The sequence below is a fragment of the Vombatus ursinus genome, unplaced genomic scaffold, assembly GCF_900497805.2.
Source record: "Vombatus ursinus unplaced genomic scaffold, bare-nosed wombat genome assembly UNPS02009062.1, whole genome shotgun sequence".
In the NCBI taxonomy this organism is placed as follows: Eukaryota; Metazoa; Chordata; class Mammalia; order Diprotodontia; family Vombatidae; genus Vombatus; species Vombatus ursinus.
The window spans coordinates 14,326,068-14,351,256 of NW_020948840.1; the positions used below are offsets into that span (position 1 = coordinate 14,326,068).

The 25,189-nt window shown below is 41.1% G+C and overlaps 1 protein-coding gene across 1 annotated transcript in view; it reads right to left on the bottom strand.

Moving 5' to 3' along the window:
* The window catches only part of EHD3 (EH domain containing 3), a 53,694-nt gene that overhangs the window by 18,501 nt on the left and 10,004 nt on the right, over positions 1-25,189 (bottom strand). The window contains exons 2-3 of the mRNA XM_027850401.1: positions 16,869-17,045; positions 3,248-3,345 (exon numbers count right to left, since the gene is read on the bottom strand). Of these exons, the coding sequence (XP_027706202.1) occupies positions 3,248-3,345; positions 16,869-17,045 (275 nt within the window). The remainder of the gene's footprint in view (positions 1-3,247; positions 3,346-16,868; positions 17,046-25,189) is intronic.

The following is a 25,189-nucleotide window of genomic DNA, read 5'->3' on the forward strand; positions in this document are numbered from 1 at the left end:
GGAAATGGGATATAGAGGGGAGGAAGGAAGAATCTCTGGCAACCCAAGACCTGCAGGCAAAGTAGCAACTAGGAATTTATGAGCATGAGGCAAGTATCACAGGAGGAGGTAAACGAAGTCAAAAGACAAATACCAGGGAGAGGAAGGTCATCTGATAGCTCTCTCTATTTAACTGAGGATAATTTCTTACCAACTAGGTCTTAAGCTCTGTCATTTCTTTGCTATTGAGGAATTAAAAGGAAGTGCTGTCAGCACCTTCGAAATTGGGCACCCTGAGTCAAAGTCCAGTCACCCTACCCTAGTTATCACTATAGTTATAGGCCCATGAATAGAAAGGGCTCGGCCAAAAAAATGCTACACCTTATAGAACACATACAGCCATAACAAAACTGGAGAATTTGGAGATCCCAGGCCCCAGATGTTAAGTTTTTTCCCTAATTTCCCACCATAAAAGAATTATAGATCCAGGCCTGTTAGTTCAACTCCCTCATTTTACAAAAGAGGAAAATGAGGTCAAGATAGAAGTGACCTGTCCAAAATCACACAGGGATTAAACATCAGAGGCAGGAATTTAAACTAAAGCCCTGTGACTTCATGTTCAGGACTCTTGTCCTGTAGCCTTTCACAGCCTCAGTTTCCTCATTTGGGAGTAGAGAGCATCTGAGGTCCCTTCCAGCTCTAAGTGTCATATCCTATGAGCCCAGGACTCCCAATTCTTTCTAGTGCTCCACGCTCACTATCTGCAACTTTTATGTGCCCAAGAATTACGCTCCAGGCTCCAATTACTGCCAAAGCTCTGAATAGGGATGTGTCAATATAGTGGGTCCCTATGCTACCTCTTCCCTTTCCTGGAGCCTAATTTACCAGCTCCATAATGGAGAAAGCATCCAGCCAGGATGTTCTCCCCAATCGCATGAAGCAATTCAAGAGAAGAAAGAAAAGAAGCTTTAATTAAGCACTTACTAGATGCCAGACACTGCGCTAAGCACTTTACAAAATATGATCTCAATTGATCCTTACAACTCTGGGATGTAGGTGTTATTGTTATCCCCATTTCACATTGAGGAAACTGAGGCAGATACGGGTTAAGTGGCTTAACCCATGGCTGCCAGTGTTTGAGGTCAGATTTGAGCTCAGGAATTCCTGACTCCAGGCCCAGGGCTCTTACCACTGCACAATCTAGCTCCCACTCTGTATAAGATTACAATTCATTTTCTAAGTAAGCACCTTCTCCTCTATCTTAAAATTCCTACCTCTTCTCCCTCCATATGCTTCTGACGGGCTGGGAACTCTCTACTAATGGAGAGTGTGCAGGGCCCCAGACTGTGATAAAAAGAAGAGGTGAGTGGGAAAGAAAGAGGGAAACAGGGCCTACCCCTGGGTTTCCTATTGTACTCAGTATTTTTCTGCTTCACGATGAAGACCCTCCTATTCCCCCAAGGGCTCTGCATGTCAGTCTGGTCTGGACTGGGGATGGTATTGCAAATAAACTCCTTCCTCCTGAGTAACAGGTGGTGATTTCTACTGGCCCTTGAGGATGCTACTCCCCTGGGATGGCATGTGGAAATTAAAATTTTCTGGTAGCCCCAGGAAGGTGGGCCAGACAAGCATGTCCAATAATAGCCATGTGCCAAGATTTCAGCAGGGGCACTAGATGAAGGAAGCCATGGGAGATGGCCTTGGAAGTTCCCAGGGAAGAGGAGAGAGGAAGGACCTAAAGTAAAAATAGTCTCATCTGCTTCCACCACAGCAATGATCTAACCTCTACGGAGGACTGGGGATAGAGTGTGGTGAGGGATAGGCTTGGGAATCAGAAGGACCCAGGTTCAAATTCTGCCTCTGATATTCACCAGCTGTATGATTCTGGGCATGTCACTAAACGCCTCTCATTTTGAGTTTCCTCATCCAGAAAATGGGGATAATAATAATAGCACCTATCTCATGGGGTTGTGAGGATCAAATGAGTTAATGAATGTAAGTCATTCTGTAAACCTTAAAGCTCTATACCAATGCTAGCTTTTTTTCTTTTAAACTAGACCCTCTGATTTCACTGGTATATGACTCCCACTGAGGAAATGCTCAAGTATCAACAAATATTTGCAACTGTTTTGCAAGTTATATATTCAGATAGTTGCCAGGGGCACTGAGAAATTCAATTACTTGCCCAGGGTCACAGAGTAAGTATGTATCAGAAGCAGCACTGGAACCCAGGGCTTCCTCTCTGAGACCAATTCAATCCTACACCATGCTGCCTCTCATGATTACTATTATGAGTAACAATAATAGTAATTATATAATTAGTTATATAATATATATGTATGTGTGTGTGTATATATATATATAATTATGTAAGTAGTAATTATAGTAAGCACTGACCCATGTAAAGCACAGAGCTTACCTTGGCTAGTCAAATTTCTAGAACTTCCCACTCTAAGAAACAAAACATGCCAAAAGACTCATCTCTTTGTCCACCCTACTTGGAAGCCATTAATTGTTGTCCTTCAGTCCTGTCTGGCTCTAAATGACTCCATGGATTGTAGGGGTTTCTTGGCAAACATTGGAGTTGTTGTCATTTCCTTCTCCAGTGTGTCCCCATTTTACAGATGAGGAACTGAAGGGGTTTAATTGATTTGCCCAGGGTCACATAGCTGGTTAGAGTCTGAGGCTAGATTTGAACTCAGAGTAATGGGCCTGGAGTCAGGAAGATCTACCTACTGCTGACTTGAAGTCATGAATACAGAGGATGACAGAGTAAAGGTAAGAAGAGAGATTCTACCCCAGACAAGCTTAAGCTGTCTTAGTTCCTAGAATTCTTAGACCATTTGAGCTAGAAAGGACCTTAGAGGTCAGCTAATCTAACTGCCTCATTTTGGAAGGGAGGCCCAGAAAAGGGAAAGTGAGTTCCCAAGGTCACCCAGCTAGTTGTTTACCGGGACAGAACTCAACCCTGATATGGGGCCCCTGGGCTTTTCCACAAAACCCTGAACCAGTTCAGTCCCCTTCCCCCTCTCCTTATCCCCCAACTCCCAACCCCTTTCCCAACACCGGTGAATTCTTACACATCTACAAGAGACAATTTCCAGCACCCTTCTCAAATACTGGAATGACAAAGCATTTCGGTCCTATGGGATAGAAGGGAGCCTTCTTGGCTCAGGGCTTAGCCTCTAGAGTAGATTTCTTGGTCCACGTTCCTGGTTAATTCACCTTTTTATTTTGTCCAGCAAGTAAAGAAATATGGCTCTCTTACCTCGGCTAATTCTTTGCTTCTCCCCAGACAGGATCCCAGGTGTGTCAATGACACTGATGCTTTCTAGCACTGCATTGGGCAACTGGGCACACACGAATCTACAAAAGAGAAAAGAAAGAAGAAAAAAAAACCTTGGGAAAAAGGCCACACTTTGCCAATCTGGACATTGTTTTCCTTGTGGAAGCCTTGGGTCTTTTTAGTGTGTGCATGGGAGAAAATGGAGGGGGTGGTGTAAAAAAAAAAATGAAACCCAATTCCTAGTCATATATACTTCCTTGAAGAATTAGAGAATCCCAGAATAGAAAGGGACTTCAGAGGTCATCTAGACTGACCTCTCCCTAAAACATGACTTCATCTCTTCAACATCCCTGAAAAATAATCAATCAGCATCTGCTTGAGTATTTCCAGTGACGGTGAACTCACTACTCCTACCCTTGCCCCATCCCTGCCAAGGCCACCAATACAATATTTGGATATCCCTAATCAGGAAACTACATTAGACTTCTTTTCCCATGTATCTGAATAAAGCTGCTAATTTCTCTTGATAGCTGTTTTCCTCTACAAGGCACAGTCCATCCAAATGTTACCTTTGTATACATATCATAGTGACATATAGAGCCGGATTTATATCCTTAGTGGAAAAGTGATAAAAATCTATGTGCCCACTCATTAACAAGTTAAGCCTGGAAACCGAGAGGCAGTGGGGCATAGTAGGTATCACGCTAGATCTGAAGTCAGGAAGATCTGAATTTAAACTCTGAGTTGGACACTGACCATTGGTATGATCCTGGGCAAGTAATTTAGCCTCTCTGAATCTCAGTTTGCTCATCTGTAAAATGGGGCTAATAGGAGACCCTATGTTACAGGGCTATTGTGAAGCTCAAAATAGATAACATACAAAAATACTTTGTAAACCTGAAGGAACTACATGAATGCCAAATGTTATTATCCGAGGTCATCTTATACAAAAATAAGGCTTTGGAGGGAGAGGACATAAGTTCAAATATTGACTCTCATACTTACCACCTTGAGAAAATCACAGTCTTCCTGGGCCACAGTTTCCTCATTTGTAAAATGGGGGCTTAAGGGTAAGGGTGGAGTATAGCTCCTGACAGAGATGGTATAGACTTAAGATGCAGAATAAGACACACATTTTTAGGCATTTCCTAAGTGGGAACAGGCACTTCCTAAGTGGGAATTTGTTTTGCTTGAATAAGTGTATTTGTTAAAAGGTGTTTTTTCCCCCTTAATTTGGGGGACTCTGTGTGTGTGTGTGTGTGGGTGTACGTGTGTGTGTGTTTAAGGCATCCAAAAAAGAAAGAAAAATGAAAGATGGTCATTAAAACACTTTTTTTAATGCACAAAAGGGAACAGAACAAAAGGAAAGCCAGAACAAAATTACAGATCAGCAGGACGGTTTTAAAAGTTAAATGGAGAATTCATTATATGACTGTACATAACAGAGGTTTTCAGCTTTTTGTACAATCCTTTTTTTCCATTCTATTATGTATATAACAGACAAAAATTTAAATTTAAATTGGTGTTTATGTCCAGAATTTAAAAAAAAATTCTTTAAAAAACGAAATAAAGTATGAGGCTGTATGTAGATCAGATGGTCTCTGAGATCCCTTTCAGTTCTTAATTTATGACCTTAAATGCCAGGGCTGACCACAACCTTATATCATTTAGTTCAAAGTCCCCATTTGGCAGATCAGGAAACTGGAGCCTTGAGAGTCAAAGCAATTGGCCAAGATCACACAAGTCAGTAGCAGGGATTTCCCCACGATCATCTGACTCCAAACCTAAAGCTATTTCTTTCTAGTTAAACAAGTCAAGGGTATGACTTTGAATAGGATCTACTAGTCCCAGCTGGCCTCTTTTCTTCATTGTAGCTCCAATTGCTGGATCTGGGGAACTCAATATGAGTAATAGATATGAGGCAGCTTAGGGGAGTCCAAAGGTCAATTAGTATATAGCTGTGTAACCCCTCTGTTCTTTCTGGTTTCTTTTCTTATACTAGACCACAAATTGCAGCTCAAAGTTCATTCATTCAATTCAATTCATTCATTCATTCAATAAACATTAGCTAAGCATGAGTAAAAGGGCAGTTAGGTGGCACAGCAGTAAGAGTGCCCGACCTGGAGTCAGGAAGATGAGTCTTCTTGAGTTCAAATCTGCCTCAGACACTGACTAGCTGTGTGACCCTGGGCAAGTCACTTAACCCTGTTTGATTCAGTTGCCTCATCTGTAAATAGAGCTGGAGAAGGAAATGGCAAACCACTCCAGTATCTTTGCCAAGAAAACCCCAAATGGGGTCACAAAGAGGTAGACACAACTGAAAAACAACTGGCTGAATAGTGAAGCATGCGTAAAGCACTGTGCTAACCAAAAGATTGAGAGAGGTAGTCACATTAAGACCTGGTCCCCATTCAAGGAACTCTGGTGAAAGGCAGTCCCATGGCCTGGATCTCGGATTAGAGAACTAAAGGCACCATACCCTTGCAAGTGAGGCTTCTTCCCTGTCCATATACATATTGAAGACACTCTCAATCTATCCTAGCTATTGGTCCCATCGATGACCTTTAAAATGGGACCCAAAACTTATCTCCTCCAGGAAATCTTCTCTGACCTTACCAGTCACTTCTAGTCTTCCTAGGATATTTATACTGGATAGCTGTTTGCTAGGTTAATAAATCCATCCACAAGCATTACTAAATGTCCACTAGATACCAGCCAGTCTATTAGATACTGGGGAAAACAAAGGCCTGCCCTCAAGGAGCTTACAGTCTACCGGAGAAGACAACACGTATATTGACAAGTATGTTGGATAAATACGGAGAGGTTTAGAGAGAAAAGTCCCTATCAATTGCTGGGGGGAAGGAAGCAGAGAAGCCAGATCTAAAAAAGCCTTCTTGTAGAAGGTGAAGCCCTAATATGCCAAGATTCTTAGAGATCATTTGATCTAAGCCGCTCATCTACAAACAAAGGAATCGTGGCCCAGAAAAGTAAACCAACTGCTCTGAGGCCTCATGGCAAACTAGTGGTAGAAAAAAACACTTAAACCCATCTCCTGACACCCATGCTGTTTCCATGCTACTGTACCATCTAGCAACTTCATTTTGCAGATGAGCAAAAAGAACCCAGAGGGAGGCTGATTCACCCAAGATCACCCTGTAAGTCAGTGGCAGAGAGGTAGACTGTAATATCCTCAAAGGGAGGAAAGACCATTTTTGTTTAATTTTTGCACCCTCAGCACCCAGCACAATGACATATTCTGGCTCTGTGATTCCAGGCAAATCACAACCTGTGTGTAGCCATTCTGAGAGTCCTTACTTACAAAATGGGGGAAATAATGCATGAGAGAAGATGCTCAAAGTATAATGCAGCATAGAAATGCAGTTGGGCATTATGACTAAGCCAGCAGCCTGACTTTTAAAAAATGAAATTCTCTAGAAGAGAATTTAATCCTCCACCTTCCCCCACTAACCTCACCTCTGGGAACATATCACAGTGACTCACAGTTCTTCTAGCAAGTAGAATCCAAGTTCACGTTTATAGTAATTTAGACTTTTTCTCAGATATACTGCCTTTAGTACAGATAAAAAAACTTCTCACCAGCACTCGTATGACTTTATATCCTGTATGACGACGAATATGAGCCTAATCAGAGATCTTCTGGGTGGCTAAAAGACAGCTTGAGCTTTGGAGAAATGGAACAAGATACGTGTACAATATCCAGAATAACAATGGAGGAGAAATTCTGAGCTTTGGAGTCAGAAAATCAGGGGTCCAGATCTGGCCTGTCTCCTCCTACTTCTTGGACAAGTAAGTCTCAATCTCTCTAAGCCTCGGCTTCCTCAATGAGGAAGCTAAATTAGATGGCTTCTAAGATCCCTAAAACTATGATTCTGTGAACTTTCCCCTTTTTGAAGAACTGTAAGATTACAATATGAGGGTGGTTCAGTGGATAGAGTACTAGGCCTGGATTCAAGAAGACTCAAGTTCAAATCCAGGCTCAGACACTTATTGGTTGTGTGACCCTGGGCAAGTCACTTTAACTTATGATTGCCTGACAAATGGATCCACTGTATCTAGTGCAGGAGGAAATGGCATACCACTCTAGTAACTTTGCCAAGAAAACCTCAAATGGGGTCACAAAGGGTCAGACACAACTGAAAAATGACTGAATGACAACAAAAAAGATCATGGTAGTATAAGGATAGCCTGGAGTCAGGAAGACCTGAGCTCAAATTTGACCACAGACATTGACTAGCTGTGTGACCCAGGAAAAGTCAGTTAACCTTTGTCTACCTCAGTATCTTCAACTGTAAAATAGGGATAATAATAGTACCTATTTCCCAGGGTTTTAGTGAGGCTCAAATGAGATGTTTGTAAAGCTCTTAGCACGTTGCCTGGCACATAGTAGGTACTTAATAAATGCTTATTCCCTTCTCCTCCCTCCCCCCAATCTTAATTCAAGATAAATGCACAATTTTCAAGTCCAGCTTCTCTTGAAGGGATATGTAATCATGACTAATGGGAAAATATGAATGTATAAGTAGAGCCTATATCAGATTGCACACCATCTTGGCAAGGGGGAAGGCTGTGGGAAAGGGAGAAAATTTAAAACTAAAAATCTTATGGAAGTGAATGTTGAAAACTAAAAATAAATTATCAAAAAAAAAGAAGTCATACGTAGTTTATTAGAACATAAGAAGGTTAGGTAGCAGGGTGAGTGGGGAGAAATTCCTGTAAACTGGAATTTGGTAATGATTTGTGGGTCTTTATAATGTCGGACCCACACATTCTGCCAGAGCAAAAATCTCAACAGTATCTTTCAAGTAGGCGTATCAGAGAAACTGGGCTATTCCTGCAATGCTTTTGAGGGAAATGTGTCCTGTTAACCACTACGACTGCCAGGTCCCACCCCATACAGGCCTGCTTGTCAGCAATAGGGGCTCCAAGGTCCTGAGCAAGGCCTTTTTTGCCCACTTGAAGCCCGGGTCCAGCCGGAAAGCACGTAGGAGGCCAAGGCAGAGGGAGGTGGGAGGCGCCTGGCTCAAACATTCTGAACATTCACAAGAGGCAAAAAAGAAAAAATAAAGAAAGTCAGATACAGTTGAGGGAAAAATGGGGAAAAAGGTATTGGTTCTCTAGCATATCCAACTCAACGCTGGCGATAATGGATTGATGGCCAAGCAGTGACTCACTTCTGTAAAGTGATAAAACCCTTCGGATTAATTAAGCATTCATGGAGTACTCTAGAATAATACTCCTTCTATTTGGGCTTTGCAGCTTGGTAAATCATTTCATCTTCCCAGTAGTGCTGCAATAATGTTAAGACAGAGGAGGAAATAGAGAAAGCACAGAAAGATTAGGAATGACAATTGAACTTCATTCCCTTGATGTGTGCAAAGGGCCTGACAAATATTATCTCATTGGAGTCTCACAACAACCCTGATGCTTCTGATGTTATTATTCTCATCACACAGCTGAGGGAATTCTGAGAGGGTAAGTAATTTGACTTGGTCACCCAGCTGGAGCCAGCTCAAATGGGCAGAGCTGATGGTTATATTTTCAGTGTATTTTTTTTTTTGTTTTGGCTAGGCAATGGGGTTAAGTGACTTGCCATGGGTCACACAGCTAGTGTCAAGTGTCTGAGGCCAGATTTGAACTCAGGTCCTCTTGATTCCAGGGCCAGTGCTCTATCTACTGCACCACCTAGCTGCCCCTAGTGTGAGTATTTACACCTCAGAAATTGGCAATTTTTTTTCAGCTTCTTTTTTAAGTTAATTAATTTATTTTTAGTTTTCAACATTAACTTCCATAAGATTTTGAATTTTAAATTTTCTCCCTGCCTTTTTCCTCCCTCTTCCCCAAGACACAGTGTGCAATCTGATATAGGTTCTACTTACACATTCATATTAAGCATATTTTCACATTAGTTATGATGTAAGGAAGAATTAGAACTAATGGGAGGAACCAAGAGAAAAAAGAAATAAAACAAAACAACAAAAGACAAGAAGAGCAAATAATATGCTTCCATTTGTATTCAGACTCCAAAGTTCTTTCTCTGGATGTGGACAGTATTTTCCATTGTGAGTCTTTTGGAGTTGTCTTAGATCCTTGCATTGCTGAGAAGAGCTAAGTCTAGCAAATTCAGTCAGCGCACAATGTGGCTGTTACTGTGTACAATGTTCTCCTGGTTCTGCTCATTTCACTCAGCCTTGGTTCATATAAGTCTTTCCAAGTTTTTCTGAAGTCTGCTTGCTCATCATTTCTTATAGCACAATAGTATTCCATTACATTCATATACCACAACTTGTTCAGCTATTCCCCAATTGATGGGCATCCCCTCAATTTCCAATTCTTTGCCACCACAAAAAGAGCTGCTTTAAATATTTTTGTGTATGTGGGTCCTTTTCCCATTTTTATGTTCTCTTTGGGATACAAACCTAGAAGTGGTATTGCTAGGTCAAAGGATATATACATTCTTGTAGCCCTTTGGGCATAATTCCAAATTGCTCTCCAGAATGGTAGGATCAGTTCACAACTCCACCAACAATGCATTAATGTTCCAATTTTCCCACATCTTCTCCAACACTTATCATTTTCCTGCTTTGTCATCTTAGCCAATCTGGTAAGTGTGATATAGTACTTCTTTGCATTTCTCTAATCAATGGTGACTTAGAGTATTTTTTTCATATGACCATAATTTTAATTTCTTCCTCTGAAAACTGCCTGTTCATATCCTTTGACCATTTATCAATTGGGGAATGACTTGCATTCTTATAAATTTAACTCAGTTCTCTATATATTTTAGAAATGAGACACTTTATCAGAGACACTGCCTGTAAAAATTATTTCCCAGATTTCTGCTTCCTTTCTAATCTTGGTTGCACTGGCTTTGTTTGTGTAAAAACTTTTCAATTTAATATAATCAGAGCAATCCATTTTGCAAGAAATTGGCAAATTTATAATTTGGGCTTGATTTTTGTTGATTGTCTAGACTTTAGGAAGCGATGAAAATCAAACTTAAAAGTATGTCATGTACAATTTTTTCTTTTTCTGGAGAGCCAGTTGTTAATCCTTTATCAGGATACCCTTGGTTTGAACCTGGTTTTCCTGACTCTGGGTGGTATAGTAAGAGAGTGCTTGGAATTAGCAAGACCCAAGTTCCAATTCTGTCTCAGTTATCTACTTACTGTGTGACAGTGGGCAAGTCACTTAAACCTCCCTGAACCCCAGTTTACTTATCTGAAAAATAAGAATAATAATTTTACATACAAAACAGGGTTGTTGTGAGGATCAAATGAGGTAATACACTGCATGGAGAGCAGTTTGCAAACCTTTAAACACTAAATAATAATGGTTTATTATCATGATAATAATATTAAACCATAATGGCTTCCCATTATGACTCTTTCTTCAATGGCACCATCATACATCACAAGATTAGGACTGGAAGGGACCTCGGTAGTGTGCTAGAGCCAGCTTGTACCAGCTCTCCCCAACTGTTCAATTGTCAATGTGAGCACTCACACCTCGAAAATTGGCAAAGACTCCAAGTCTGAGCTTAACTTAAGCAAGCGATAAAGAAAACATTTAAAAATAAATTTTTATCTCTTAAATGACTCGCCTATGGTCAAATAGTCACCGGTGGTAGATCCAGAAATAAAATCCTGTATCCCTGACTCCTATCTCGGTTTCTTTTCCATGACATTACACTGCCTCCTTTTTCATACTCTTCTTCCCCGTTAAGTGTTTTGACATTTTTTCTTTTTTTTTGGATCACTCATTTCCCAGTGACTCTTCCCAGACTCGACAGAACCTTCTCTTGTAACAAATACATACTGTTAAGCAAAACAATGAACCCACTGGCCTGTCTGACAATGTATGCCTCATGTGCACGCACCTATAATCAACCACCTCTCTGTCAAGAGGCAGGAGGCATGCTTCACCTTTTGTCCTTTATCTCTTTGTATTTCTGTCACTCACTGACATGAGATGAATCCTTTGTCTCCTCTCCACCTCAATTTCACTCCCTTCAAAAATGATCTAAATCCCTGACTTTGGATTCCTAGGAATCCTGTGACATACATGCCAGTAAGGAGACATCTCCACAAATTCTATGGGGGTTCAATTCTAGATTAGGGTAAGCCATTGAATTCTCAATTCATCTATTTCCATTCTTGTGACTTCTGTTACTATCTTTATGTAGATAAGACCATTTTTTCCCCCAAGGTCCATCCTCTTACCTCAGCACTAATGTTATACGTCCAATTCATTGCGGGACATTTTTAAAATGCAAAAATCACTTCTAGTTGGCTTTCAGATACACTTTATGATTTATTTTGCCTGCAGTTCTACCTTTTAAATTGTTTCCCTTATGCTCATTTTATAACTTGTTTTCAGTCACTTGCTCTCCCCAGAGCCAGTGTTTTTCGGTGGCAGAAGGAAGGAAACTGGCATGGGTTTTAGTTTTGGATTACAAATGGATAATCGAGATGAGTTCCTGTTTAAACAGGCTGGTGATCCTAGCATCCCATCCTATAACACAGGACTCATCTATAATGATTCTGATGAGGGTGAAGGATCATGGCAGGGACATCTCCCTCCATCCTGTCAAGCCCTGGAGGATTGAGACAACAATTGCCTTAGCGATGGGGGTCCCAGGTTCACTCACCTGGCCTATATATATAGGCAGCATTCAAGGGGCAATAAGGACTTGGGGGAAGAAGAAACCAAAACACTCTTTCCTCAGAGGAAAGGGATAGAGGAAGAATAAAGGTCACTACTCTAATGCTCAGCACGTCACCTTCTTCTTGAGGTTCCTTCCATTGCTGAGGCTGAGGGGCCCTCTTGACCACAGGGTTCCCTGATGCCAGAAGGTTTTCCATCTTTATTAGTTCCCAAGAGACTTCCTACTATGTATTTTCATTTGGATGTCTCACCATCATTTCACAGTTTGCATGCTTACAATCAAATTTATCATCTCCCCCTTAATTCTCTCCCCCTCCCTCCAATCACTGGCTTCCCATTATGACTCTTTCTTCAATGGCACCATCATACATCACAAGACTAGGACTGGAAGGGACCTCAGGCAGTGTGCTAGAGACAGCTTGTACCAGCTCTCCCCAACTGTTCAATTGTCAATGTGAGCATTCACACCTCGGAAATTGGCAAAGACTCCAAATCAGGGCTTAACTTAAGCAAATGATAAAGAAAACATTAATATTGCAGATTAAACTTGAAAGGGTGTTGTATATATTTTTTCCAGGAAGTCGGTTGTTATGTTAAACATGCCAGCACACCCCCCCCCCCCCGCCCCGGACCTTAGAAGTTGTCTAGTACAACTCCCCTCCTTTTATAGATGATGAAACTGAAAGCCAGGGAGTTTCAATTGCCCAAGTTCAAACAAGTTATTAGTGGCAGAACCAGGATTTCAAACTAAATCCTCTGACTCCAACCCCAGCAAACTGTCTACTATGCCAACAATTCCAAAGTATGATCCATGGATCCACGTGGTCCATATGGTCCTTGGTGGTGACTGAGGTAAATACTACTTCCTTAATAATACAGTGATATCATTTACCTATTAAAATAACCACCCCCCTTTCCAACTACATATCTGTGTGAGGCCAGATTTTGCTTCAACCAAAACAATACAGCATAACAGATCAAATACAGAAGCAGATGAGAGAATCTAGTTGTTTTCTATTAAGCCAAACATTAAAGACATTCACAAAAATATGTAGAACAATGCCATTCTTCTCATTTTTTTTTTTGGTTTAGGAAAAAAAATATCCTTAAAAACATTATTTATCATGTTTACTATCGTTATTTTAAATTAACAAAACACATATTTTTAAATCAGTTTTAATTTCTACTAATGGTAAACATTGATATTTATGGGCCATATAAACAAAGCTCTTTGAAATCCTCAATATTTTTAAAGACAATTGTCTAACGGGGCTCTGAGATCAATAAGTTTGAGAACCATTGCCCTGTGCCATTATTGTCTTTGACTTATTTTATCTTTTGATTGCAAAACTAAGCATTAACAAACATGAATTTTTACATAAAATAAAGAACAGAAAAAGAGGATTGTATCATGGATCTCTATTACATAAAATTTTTTTTCTAAGCATATACTGAGAAGGTTATCAATGTGCCTTCACTGAGGTTGTAGCCATAGTTCACCTCATCATTCACCAAATCTTGTGAATTTTTCCTTAAATGTTTCACATCAATTACTTCCTCTCCTTTTCCAATGTTATCCTTCTACTTTGTGTGGAAAATTAGGCTTGATGTAAGAAAAAACTTATATCAAGCTTAACTTGCATGAATTTTTATTGTTTTTCAGTTGTGTTCAACTCTTCATGATCCCATTTGGGGTTTTCTTGGCAAAAATATTGGAATGTTTTGCCATTTTCTTCTCCAGCTCATTTTTACAGATGAAGAAACTGAGGCAAACAGGATTAGGTGACTTGCCTAGGGTCACACAGGTAGTGAGTATCTGAGGCCAGATTTGAACTCAGGAAGATGAGTCTTCCTGACTCCAAGCCCAGTGGTCTATCCATTGTACCACCTACCTGCCCCAACTTGCATGAACAGGGATGTGCAAAAGTTGAATGGACTGACTTGGAAAGTAGTCAGCTCTTTGTCACTGGAAGACTAAGTAAAAGCTAGATCCGCACTTTTCAACTACACTGCAGAGGGGAGACTTGTTCAGGGCTGGCTTGGGCTAGATGGTCTATGAGATCTCTCTTGGAACTCTGAAATTTTGTGGTTCCACTTAGGTCCTTCTCTTTCACACCTAAATGATTAACTGCTTCCTAGACAGCCCTCCTAGCACTAGGCCAGGGATGTGACGCAGCCAACTCAAAATCAGCTATCTGACTGCTAATTTTCAGTGAGAATATTCATATCTCAGAAATCAACAAATGCTACAAATTAGAGCTTAGTTTACTGTTTTGCTGATTGTCAAGCTTTAAGGAAATGATGGAACAAATATTTATAATACAGATTAAACTTCAAAGTGCATGTCATGGGTACATTTTTGTAGAGCTGGTTGTTAAATGTTCCCTGCACATCTCTGCTTCAATAAATAAACATTTATTAAGCACTTTCTTTGTTCCAGACATTGTGTGATCCAGAACTCTCTCCTGTTGCGATCCATCCGGGACCCCACTGTCAGACTAATATTCTGAAAACAAAGCCTTTATTCCATCACTCACTGGCTCAAAAAACTTCAGTGGGTCTTTCTTTCCTACTGCATCAAGTCCAAAATCCACTGCCTGGCTATCAGTGCCCTTAAGTAAACTGATCCAGCTCTGGGTATCCAACCTTATTTCTTAGAGGCAATCTTTATTCTAGTTAAGTCAAGCTGATGCCCCTCATTGTCTTAAGTTCTTTCCCAAACACAGTGCCTGTGGAAGGGCCACTAGGACCATGTTTGGACCCAAACATTTGGGCTCCTCTCCTCTGCTCCCCAAATAAAGTACTGTGAAGAGGGCCCAACGGGCCCAAAAGAGGAAACGCTGGAAAGTAGAGGGGAAGAGAGAAGGTTACTGCTGTGCCTCCGCTGAGGTTGCATGCCACCTCCAACCATGGAGTGCACCAAGAATGGGTGCCACTGCTCCAAATCCAACTCGTCATTCAAGTTTCTCTGCCTCTGTGATGATTCTCACTGAGTTCTGAATATCTGCAACACTTACAAACTGTACCATGAAATTTTGTACTTTATTACATCCTGTCTTGTACTGTTCACCTTGATTCTTGGGCTAAACTTATTTGCCTCACTGGACCATAAGCTCTTTGAGGACAGCCATCGTTTTTTCTGTGTCTTCCACATCCCCTACAGTGCAGCATACATGGTAGAAGCACAATATTCCACGTTACTGGACCTTTGTAAGCTTTTCAGAAGCTTCTGAAGAACCACAGGCTCAGTGGCACCAGAATAATAAAATCTGACAGCTGGAGGGGACCTCAATGACCATCAAGTACAACTAATGTATAAAAAGAATGCCCACTAGGACTCCCCATCCAAAGAACCATCTCTTGAAACAGAAAATAAAATATAAAAGGATAAAAACTTTCAGTGTAACTAATCAACACATCAACCAAATCTGGCAGTACATGCCACCTTTAACAGCTACATTCTTTGACGGATATAAAGAAGGTAGAAGGTGTGTTTTGTCAACTCTTCTTAGGGGCCAAATTTGGTGATCATAATCACGTGCCACACATATGTGAATACAGCTGCCACGGCCCTAGTAAATCCCTCTGCTCCAGGCTAAGCACATCTAGTTTATTCAACTGATTCTCAAGCTCCATGAATTTAAAACTTGGGTTCTAATACCAGCCGTCATTAATTAGCCACGTAACCTTCATTTCTCTGGGCTTTGTGTTTTACAAAATGATAGGATTGGACTAGATAATACATTTTTACATTTTAAAAAAAATTTTCATTTTCAGTTTCAAATTCTTTCCTTCTCTCCAGCCCCTCCTCTACCCATTGGGAAGGCAAGTAATATGATACCCATAATACATGTGAAGTCACGAAAAACATAGTTCCATATTAGCCATGTTGAAAAAAAAAGGTAAGAAAAATTAACATGGTGAAAAAATGTTTCAATTTGCACTCAGAATTCATCAGTCCTCTCTCTGGAGGAGCATAGTGGATAAGATAATCTTTAGAATTTCTTCTCCTTCCAACTTTAATTTTCTGTTTTTATTAGCTGGCAGTCTATAATCACCTGGATTTATTTTTTTTTTTTTTGTGACTTGTTTTATGGGACCACAGAATTTTATCCTTGCATTTCCTCCATATGTATCTTCATTATAAAAATGTTAATTTGCTGATAGATGAAGGTACCCAAGGCAGAGTGGACTGAGCAATAGTCTTGGAATCAAGAAAACTTATATTCGAATCCTGCCTTTGACTCTTACAAGCTAGGTGATTCCAGGAAAATCACTTAACCAGCTTCCTGGGATTTAACACCCCTCCCAAGTGAGAGCTGGTACAGTAGAAAGAACATTGGATTTTGAGTCAGAGGCCCTCGACTGAAATGCTTCTTTTACTCTTCACTAGCTGTGTGACCTTGGGGGAGTAACTTCATTCACATCTCTAGGACTTCTATTTCTTCATCTTTAAAACCAACAGGTTGGATCAGATGACCTCTAGCTCCCTTGCATCTCTAAATCTATAATCCTATGACTTTGAGCCAAATTCCAGGCAAGCTAAGATTAGCCGCCAGGAAACAAATGTACCAGATGAGGCAGCTTGGGTCACACTCATCCGGAGTAGGGAGAAAGAAGGGCAAGGAGAATTCGGGTTGGCTTAGAGCCCTGGCCCCCGCCCTGGGCGGCAGTGAATGGGCCTGGTGTTTGCCACTCCGAGGCGCCTATTCATGTTTGTCCACATGGAGAGTGACTTGGCTCAGCTCAGCATGACCCAGGATACCAACAGCAGAGGAGGGAGGGGGGAAAGTCCTCTGGTTACAATAAAGACTAGAAGTCTAAGGAAAAAACTGACTCCATCTTTTCTTCTCTGCTACTATCTCTTCTGCTGTAGCCCCCAAGGAGAAAGAGACAGGAAAGGGCCCAGCTCACCAACCTGTTCAAGAAGGCATTTCCAAAAGCATTGAGTTTCCTAAAAGGTTTCTTCGGGTCTACCACCAGTGCATTTCCTGGAATAATTCCTTCCACATCTCCGTGCATCACCGCAATGAATGAATCAGTAGTGGGCTCAGGTCCGATTCTCATGCCTGGGAAGTCCTGTTCCAGTAAGTACCTGACGAAAGGAAAAAGAGGTTTGATTTTGGTATTCTGTACAAGGAACAATTATCATGGCCCACATTTCTAAAGGGCTGTGTGGAGGGTACCATCATCCTCCCAAGCCACCCCGGCTCACAACGTAGGCATCATCCTTGACTTCCAGCTCTCTTACGTTCCATATCCAATTAGCTGCCAAGTTCTATTGTTTGTACCGTCACGTTTCTTGTATATGCTCCATTCTCTCCTCTGACACTGTCACCAACCTGGTACAGGCCTTGATCACCTCACACCTGGGTTGTTGCAATAGTTTGCTGCTTGGTCCCCCTGCCTCAATTCTCTTCCTTTTCTAGTTCATCCTTCACTCGTGTGGTTGGTAAATTGATGTTCTTAAAGTGTAAATTTGATCGTGTCACCACCCTAATCAATCTTCTCCACTGGCTCCCTATTACCTCCAGGATCAAGTATAAAATCTTCTATTTGGCTTTCAAAAGGCTTTAATAACCTAGCCCCTTCCTACCTTTCTTTTTTAAATTCACTTGTTACTTTAATAAATATATTTACCCTTATATATGAATGTATTAGATATTGTTTTACAGCATGATGCCTCTATACCAAGGATTCTTAACCACAGTGTGGTCCATGAATACCTAAGGGGTCCAATGATAGATTTAAGGGGGTCCCTTCCTGCCTTTACAGGCTTCTTACTCCTTATTGCCTTACCTCTTTACATACTCTGTGAGCCAGTGCTATTGGCCTCCTTGCTGTTTCTTGAACAAGGCACTCCATCCCAAGACTCTGGACGTTTTAACTTGCTGTGCACCATTGCCTGGAACTCAGGCCCTCCCTCCTCATCTCTGCTTCCTAACTTCCCTGGTTTCCTTCAAGTCTCAGCTGAAATACCATCTCTTATAAGAAATCTTTCCTGATCTCTATCTAATGAAAGCGAGTGCCTTCCCTTTCTTGATTACCTCCAATTAATCAAGCACACATCTCATTTGCTTATGGTTATTTGCACCTCATTAGACTAAGCTCTTTCTAAGCAGGGACTGTTTTTTGCCTTTCTTTCTATCCCTAGTGCTTAGCACAGTATTTGGAACACAGTAGGCACTTAATAAATGCTTGCTGACTGATTTAAAAAGTGTTCTCTCTTAAATTCTCTTGTTCAATAATCAAAACAACCTGCAATCCAGGTCATGATCGCTATTTTACAGACAAATAAATTGGAGCTCAGAGTTAAGTGATTTGCCCAAGGTCACACAGCTAGCAAGTAAAATGGGGAATCTGAACCCAGATCTTCTCCACTAAGTCTAGTGTTCTATCTGTTATACTATAATGTCAAGAAAGCTCCTATAAGGGGCTATTCACTAAGCACCTACTATGTTCCAGGCACTAGAGTTAAAAAGATAAAGCTTAATGGTAGCTGCCTCCAAGGAGACTAAATTATACAGGAGGAATACAGCACATAGAGAAACACAGAGAGGCTAATCTGAGGAGGGAGATAACACTATCAACTAGAGGGAACAGAAATACCTTGTTAGGATGTGCCACTTGAGCTGAAGGAAGCTAGAGATTCTAATAGGCAAATGTCAGGAGGAATGGCATTCCAGGTATGAGGGGCAGCCTGTGCATAGGCATGGAGGTGGGAAGATGGAATATCTTTCATACAGACTAGCAAGCAGGTCAGTTTGGCTACAGCACAGAACGTGTGAGGGAGAGTAATTTATAATCAAACCAGAAAGGAAGGCTGAAGCCAGACTGTGAAGAGCTTTAAATAACATAGTGAAGAGTTTGAATCTTATCTTAAAGCAAGGGTTAACTTTTTGTGGGTCATGAACCCCCTCTGGCAGTCTGGTGAAACCCATGGACCTCTTCTCAGAATAATTTTTAAATGGATAAAATATGTAAGATTACAAAACCAATTATACTGAAACTTTTTTTTTTAAAGTTCATAGACTCTGGATTAAGAATCCTTATCTGAGGGACAGTATTGTGGCTAAGAAGGTCCCCAGTACTATATGGTATGCTGGACTTCCCTAGGGGTTATATCTAGGCATATGAAATCATTACTGAGCCAGGATACTATAGTAGTTAAGAGTGCTGGACTTTGAGCTAGGAAAAGCTCAGTTCAAAATCTTTCTTTGACACTAGCTATGTGACCTTGGACAAGTCACTTAACTTTTCTAGTCCTCAGATTCCTCATCAGTAAAATGAGGGTCATAATATTATCTACTTTACAGGATTGTTATAAGCCTCTAATGAGATAATGCTTACAAAATGCTTAGCAAACCTTAAAGTGGTCTATAAATGCAAGCTAGCATTACTCAACAAGGATGACAAATGAACTATAATTATGCTTTAAAAACAGAAATGATGTCTGTATAGACCTTGCTGCTTTAGCTCAGGTTATTTTCAAGTGAAAAATTTGCTGATAACATTAGTTATACTTGCCAGGACTTGAAGGGAAAGGGAAAAAAATGGTAGAATAGTTTGTGTACTATTTGAATTAGTGAAATAAAGGCATGGGATAGTTTATTGCAGCATCTGAAGTAAGTGAAGAGAAGAATAAATCAGTTCTTGAGCATTTATTAAAAGGCTAATCACATGTTCTCCTGTGAAGTTATCTCTCCCTATGTGTCCCCTGGCCATCCATGTTCCTTGCATGTTGCTGTTCCCCATGGATTCCCTAATGGGTCAATTCTTTCCACTAATGTTCTATATATTTTTGGAAGGCTTACTGGGGAAATGTTTGGTTGCTTCTCTTCTTACTAAGTCATTTTATTCAATGCCTCTGTTTTTAACTTTAAAAAGACTGGTTTTCGGCCGCTGGGAAGCAGTATGTCATGGCAGAAAGAGGACCAGCATTGCAGTTAAGAAGACCTGGGTTTAAGTCCTACTCTGACACATAGGACCTATACCTGACCCTAGAGAAGAGCCTTAACCTCTTAGGGTCCCAGGCAACTCTCTTAGACTATAAATTACAGATGAGTTGCAGGCATGCATCAGTGGAGAGTTTCCATGCTAGGAACTTCTTGTATTGATGAAATCATAGGTCTGCACCACTTTTCCTCATCCCTACTCCCCCAAACTCTACCTCATCCCTCCCCACACAAGCATTGCTCATTCCATGACATCTCTCCCTCCAGCTCCTTTTGATCAATACTGTGCTACTAACCCAGATCCCTTATCCCCAACTGTTCACAGAAATAAAGCTTTTGCCAAGTTTGCAGATGGATCAGTGGTCAGTGCCATTTGAAAGTTGGGCCTATGTGGGCATAAGTTGCCCTAACAACTATTTTCAGGGTCTAATATGGAAATATGTTTTGCATGATTGCATATGTATAACCCACATCAAATTGTTTACCATCTCAGGGAGGGGAGAGGAAGGGAGGGAGAAAATTTGGAACTTAAAACTTTTAAAAATGGATGTTAAAAATTGTTTTTACATGTAATTGGGAAAAAATAAAATATCATATACATATATGTATATAAAATATTATATACATATATGTATATATGTGTGTATATGTATGCATATATATGCATATATAATTTTTAAAAATCTATTTTCTGAGTCCCAAATCGAGAGGATCATGACCTTCACATCTAAGGCCCTTAATGCTGTGCTAACTGTCTCTTCATCTTTCCATTTTAAGTAACTTGAGGAAATGAGGTGTTTACCCCAAAAATATGTACATGGTGCTGGCTAGACCTCAGAAGAAGTATGGGTAGGGGAGGAGGAGAATGAGAGAAGTAAGAAGCTGAAAGCAAGCAAGAGAGAGAGGGAAAAAAAAAAAACAAGCAGATTTTTTGCTACCATCTTGCACCAGGAAGTTGGCAGCAAAAAAGTCTTAATAGACATTTGCCAGCCTTCACTAAGAAACTGATGCTGTGGAGTCATGGAGCCTGGCAAGAAGGTGAAAAAAACAGTTTATAAATAAAACTATATTTTAAAATAACGCACAAAACAACAAAACAGAAGTACAGACAACAGAGCAACTTTGGTACTATCTTTTTAAATACACGTGTATATATGTATATATATATACACACACAATATATATACATTTATTTATATACTTATTAAGAAACAAACCTTATGTAACAGAATTTCACAGTTTTTCATACTTTTTTTTCTTATTCTTTGTATATTGAAATGTTTGTATTTGCTAATGATCATTAGGTTCACAATTTTAGAAAAAAGAAAAGAAAAAGGAAAAATCTGGACCCAGCCTTTAAATGGCTTTGGGGATTTATATACATCTTCAGGACTAGTGACTGCTCAGTTGGGTTCCATCAAGGGAGAAGCTTCTCCAAAGCACACCTGGGCCCTTTGTTTCAGGAGTCTCTCACACAAGGCTTTCACCTATAATTAGGGTTAAAAAAAAACAAAAACAAAACAACAACAAAAAAAACACAGACAAACAAAAAGCATCTTGACATCAATGAGAAGCAAGCAGTTTTTGTGATAAAATGCTAGCCAAATTCTGGCTGGTTGGTAACCCCACCTACAATGGTCTCCTGGCCTGCCCCTGATGTATAAAAAGAGGCAACTCATGGGGACAGGAAATTTAAAAAAAAAACAAAACTTGTTATATGTGACACATATAAGACTTAGCCCTCTAGCAGCTTGAAATGGAAATGTGTCAGGCCTGAGAATTTCAACCTCTCCTGCTGTGAAATGAATCTCATCTGCAGCTGGAGGGTCTGTCTCTCACACACAAAGGAGAGGCCAGAAAAAGGAAGGAACTTGATTTTATAATCACAGAATGGTGGCTGCATCATGGGCTTTTAAAGACGATCTAGCCTTGACCCCCTCATTCTGCCAAAGAGAGAACTGGGGTCTCAGGATATGAAGTGATTTGCACATATCAAAGAGCAGAAAGCTAGGAACAGAGCTGGAAGTATCTAAATATCCAGATTCTCATCCCAGGGGCTCTCCAGACTAGACCAGGGGTGGGTAACCCGTGGCCTTCTAGGTCCTTAAGTGAGGCATTTGGACTGAATCCAAATTTTACAGAACAAATCCTTAAAATCTGGATTCAGTCAAAAGGCCACAGTAAAGGACCTAGAAGGCCACATGTGGCCTTAAGGGGGTTCCCTACCCTTGGACTAGCCCATAAGGCTCCCACCTTCTGAATGAGGAGAGCAAATGATGTGAAATAACGCACTCTGTGTCCTCCTCTCCCCAGTAAAATAAACCACACAAGACTAGCAAACAGTGATGATTCACACCTGGGCACCAACTCTGGAATTTCCACTGGTTTATAATGACTAAAGTATTATAAGGACAAAGCGATTCATTTGCATAAAGGTTGCCCGGAGGCAGTTTCAGTTGGGTTGCTATGGCTCGCCTTCCCCAAAGATAAAAAACACAGAAAAGGAAGTCCCTGGGGAGGCTAGGTCTCCACCAATGAGACTGAGGAATGGGTAATCTTGATCCCAAGAAAAATCGAGAACCAGGCTAGCCCTGAACTTCTCCATACTCTCTTGGGCTGTACCTCCAGTGCCTTGGACAATCCCGCCCTGATCATCTCCCTAGGATCCCAGCCTAAGCAAAAAACACTGCTTAGAGCCAGGATTTCCTCTGGTAATGGGATTGCTATTAGGGCAAGCACTATGGCTCTGAAAACAAAAATAAAAACACCTTCCAAGGATGTTTCTTTTCACTTTTCAATAGTCATCATGCATACATTTATTAAACTTATTGTGCAGAGAAAACTGTTAAACTACAGGGGGGAAAATACATGGTTTAGAAAAGATCTGACAAGACAGTTTTTAGTGAGCCTACAGCCCAGTAAGCTTTTCAAAAAATAAAACCAGAAAAGCATAGTAATTTTCCTTTTTTATTGAGCGCAAATCTACCCCCTTAAACTCTGGCCCCTTGGTCCTAAATTCTGTCCTAGGTAATGATACAGAAGAAGCCTACTTTATCTTCTCCATTGCCACTCACATATATGAAGGGAGCTATCACATCCATTTTCTCAGTTGACTCTCAACACAACCATGAAGGATCAGACAGAACAAGCCCACATTGTTCTCCTCTTGCAGGCGAGGAAACTGAGGCAGGGGCTTATTCGAGTCTCCATGGCTAGTTAGGGTCAGAAGCGGCTCCTGAACTACCCTGCCTTCCATACCTGGCAGAAGTCTCTCTGCCCACTCCAGTCACTATACACTGTACGCAGGGCTCAAGGCCTTGCCGCTTATTCTGCTGCCCTATTTGCTGAAGAACAACAGAAAAGTTTAAATATACACACACACACACACACACACACACACACACACACACACACACACATGGTGGGGTGGGGGAATGGGGAGGAGGGGTTGACCCTGGTTTGCATCACATTTACCCAGGCATCATTCTTCCTAGGTGTTACACCCTTCTCCCCTAAGGCTCTCTCCCTCCTGTAGCCAGGAACTCCAGCCACCTGTGAAGAAGGAGAAGTCACTGAAGGGCACAGTGGGTGGGGGGTAGGACCTACATGGCAGCCCAAGTGAAAACAAGAACCAGGCTGAACTCTGTATGCAAAGGGGGCAGAAATGCCAAAAGAAGAACGTTATCCCTGAAGGATACTGGTCAAGAGATTGGAGGTCTGCAGAGAGCTAGGTCATAGCTTGGAGAAAACACAGCCACATAGACTGTGCCATCTCCGTGCGTCTGAGGCCCATCATTTCACATCTATTCCCAACAATGGAATGGGATGTCTAACACTAAAAGAAAGATACTGACTTGTTTGTCCAGACCCAGGATGGTTCTTCTTCTAAGAGGATGTTTCTAGGAGCTCAGGAATCATAAAGACAAATCATCCCCATTGAGGCACATTATGGTGGTGCACACTTGCATTTCTAACATCAGTTTGGGGAAATTCCTGGTATGAAAACTCCCTCTGTGCATGAAGAGCCCCAACTCATCCGTAACCTGTGGTCTTCGTTGTCTAGAAAACTGAAAGATGAAGTGATTTGTCTGCAATCACACAGCTAATATGGACCAGAGACAGGGCTTGGAACCAAAGTGCAAAACCAGTCCTTTATCAACTCTGGCTGGCCACCTTCTATTTTAGAAGTAAATGGGGCGGGGGGGGGGGCGGGTGAGGCAGCTAGGTGGCTCAGTGGATAGAGCTCCGGACTTGGAGTCAGGAGGACCTGAGTTCAAATCCAGACTCAGACGCTTGACACCTACTACCTGTGTGATCCTGGGCAAGTCACTTCACCCCGACTGCCTCACAAAAAAAAAAAAAAAAAAAAAAAAGAAGAAGTAAATTCGGGGGCAGTCAGGTGGATAGAGCACCAGCCCTGGAGTTAGGAGGACCCGAGTTCAAATCCAGCTTCAGACACTAGCTGTGTGACTCTGGGCATGTCACTTAACCCCAATCGCCTCCCTCCCCTTTGAGTAAACTGGGGCCTTTAGGAAGTTCTATGCCCCTTTAGGCTATGGGGGCCTTTTTGGACAAAAAGAAAAGCAGATGCAACAAACACAAAGAAATTAAGACATTGCAATAAGAACTGAGCAAAAACTAAATAAGGGTATGTGAAAAAGGTTTATGTTCTGAGTTCTAATCTTACCTCCGAACCTTACTATCTGTGTGCTGTATAATAAGTTATTTAGCCTCAGACTCAGTTTTTTTATCTGTAAAATAGGGACCATAATATCTGGTATCACCTAGGGGGAGGGGTCTACTAAAGACACTTTGGTGAATGGTAGATAGGGAACTGAAGTTACATTCAGACCTGGGTTCAAACATTTACTAGTCCTATGATTCTGGATAAATTGTATTACCTGTCTGGTTCTCAGTTTCCTCATCTACAAGACAAGGGATTGGAGTGGATAACCTCAAAGGCACCTTCCTCTAAATCTATGATCCTGTCAATTTAGTCTAAGAACAGTTCAGTAGTAGCTAAAGATGGAGGAGAGGACGAAGTCAAACCCTAAGGAACATAGTTTGGCACCAGCCCAAGAATCTCTGGCCCCAAATTGAGGAAAGACAAACCTTAGTGATTAAAATTCTGTCTTGGGGCAGCTAGGTGGCCCAGTGGATAGAGCACTGGCTCTGGAGTCAGGAGGACCTGAGTTCAAATACAGCCTCAGACACATAACACTCACTAGCTGTGTGACTCTGGGCAAGTCACTGAACCCCAATTGCCTCACCAAAAAACAAACAA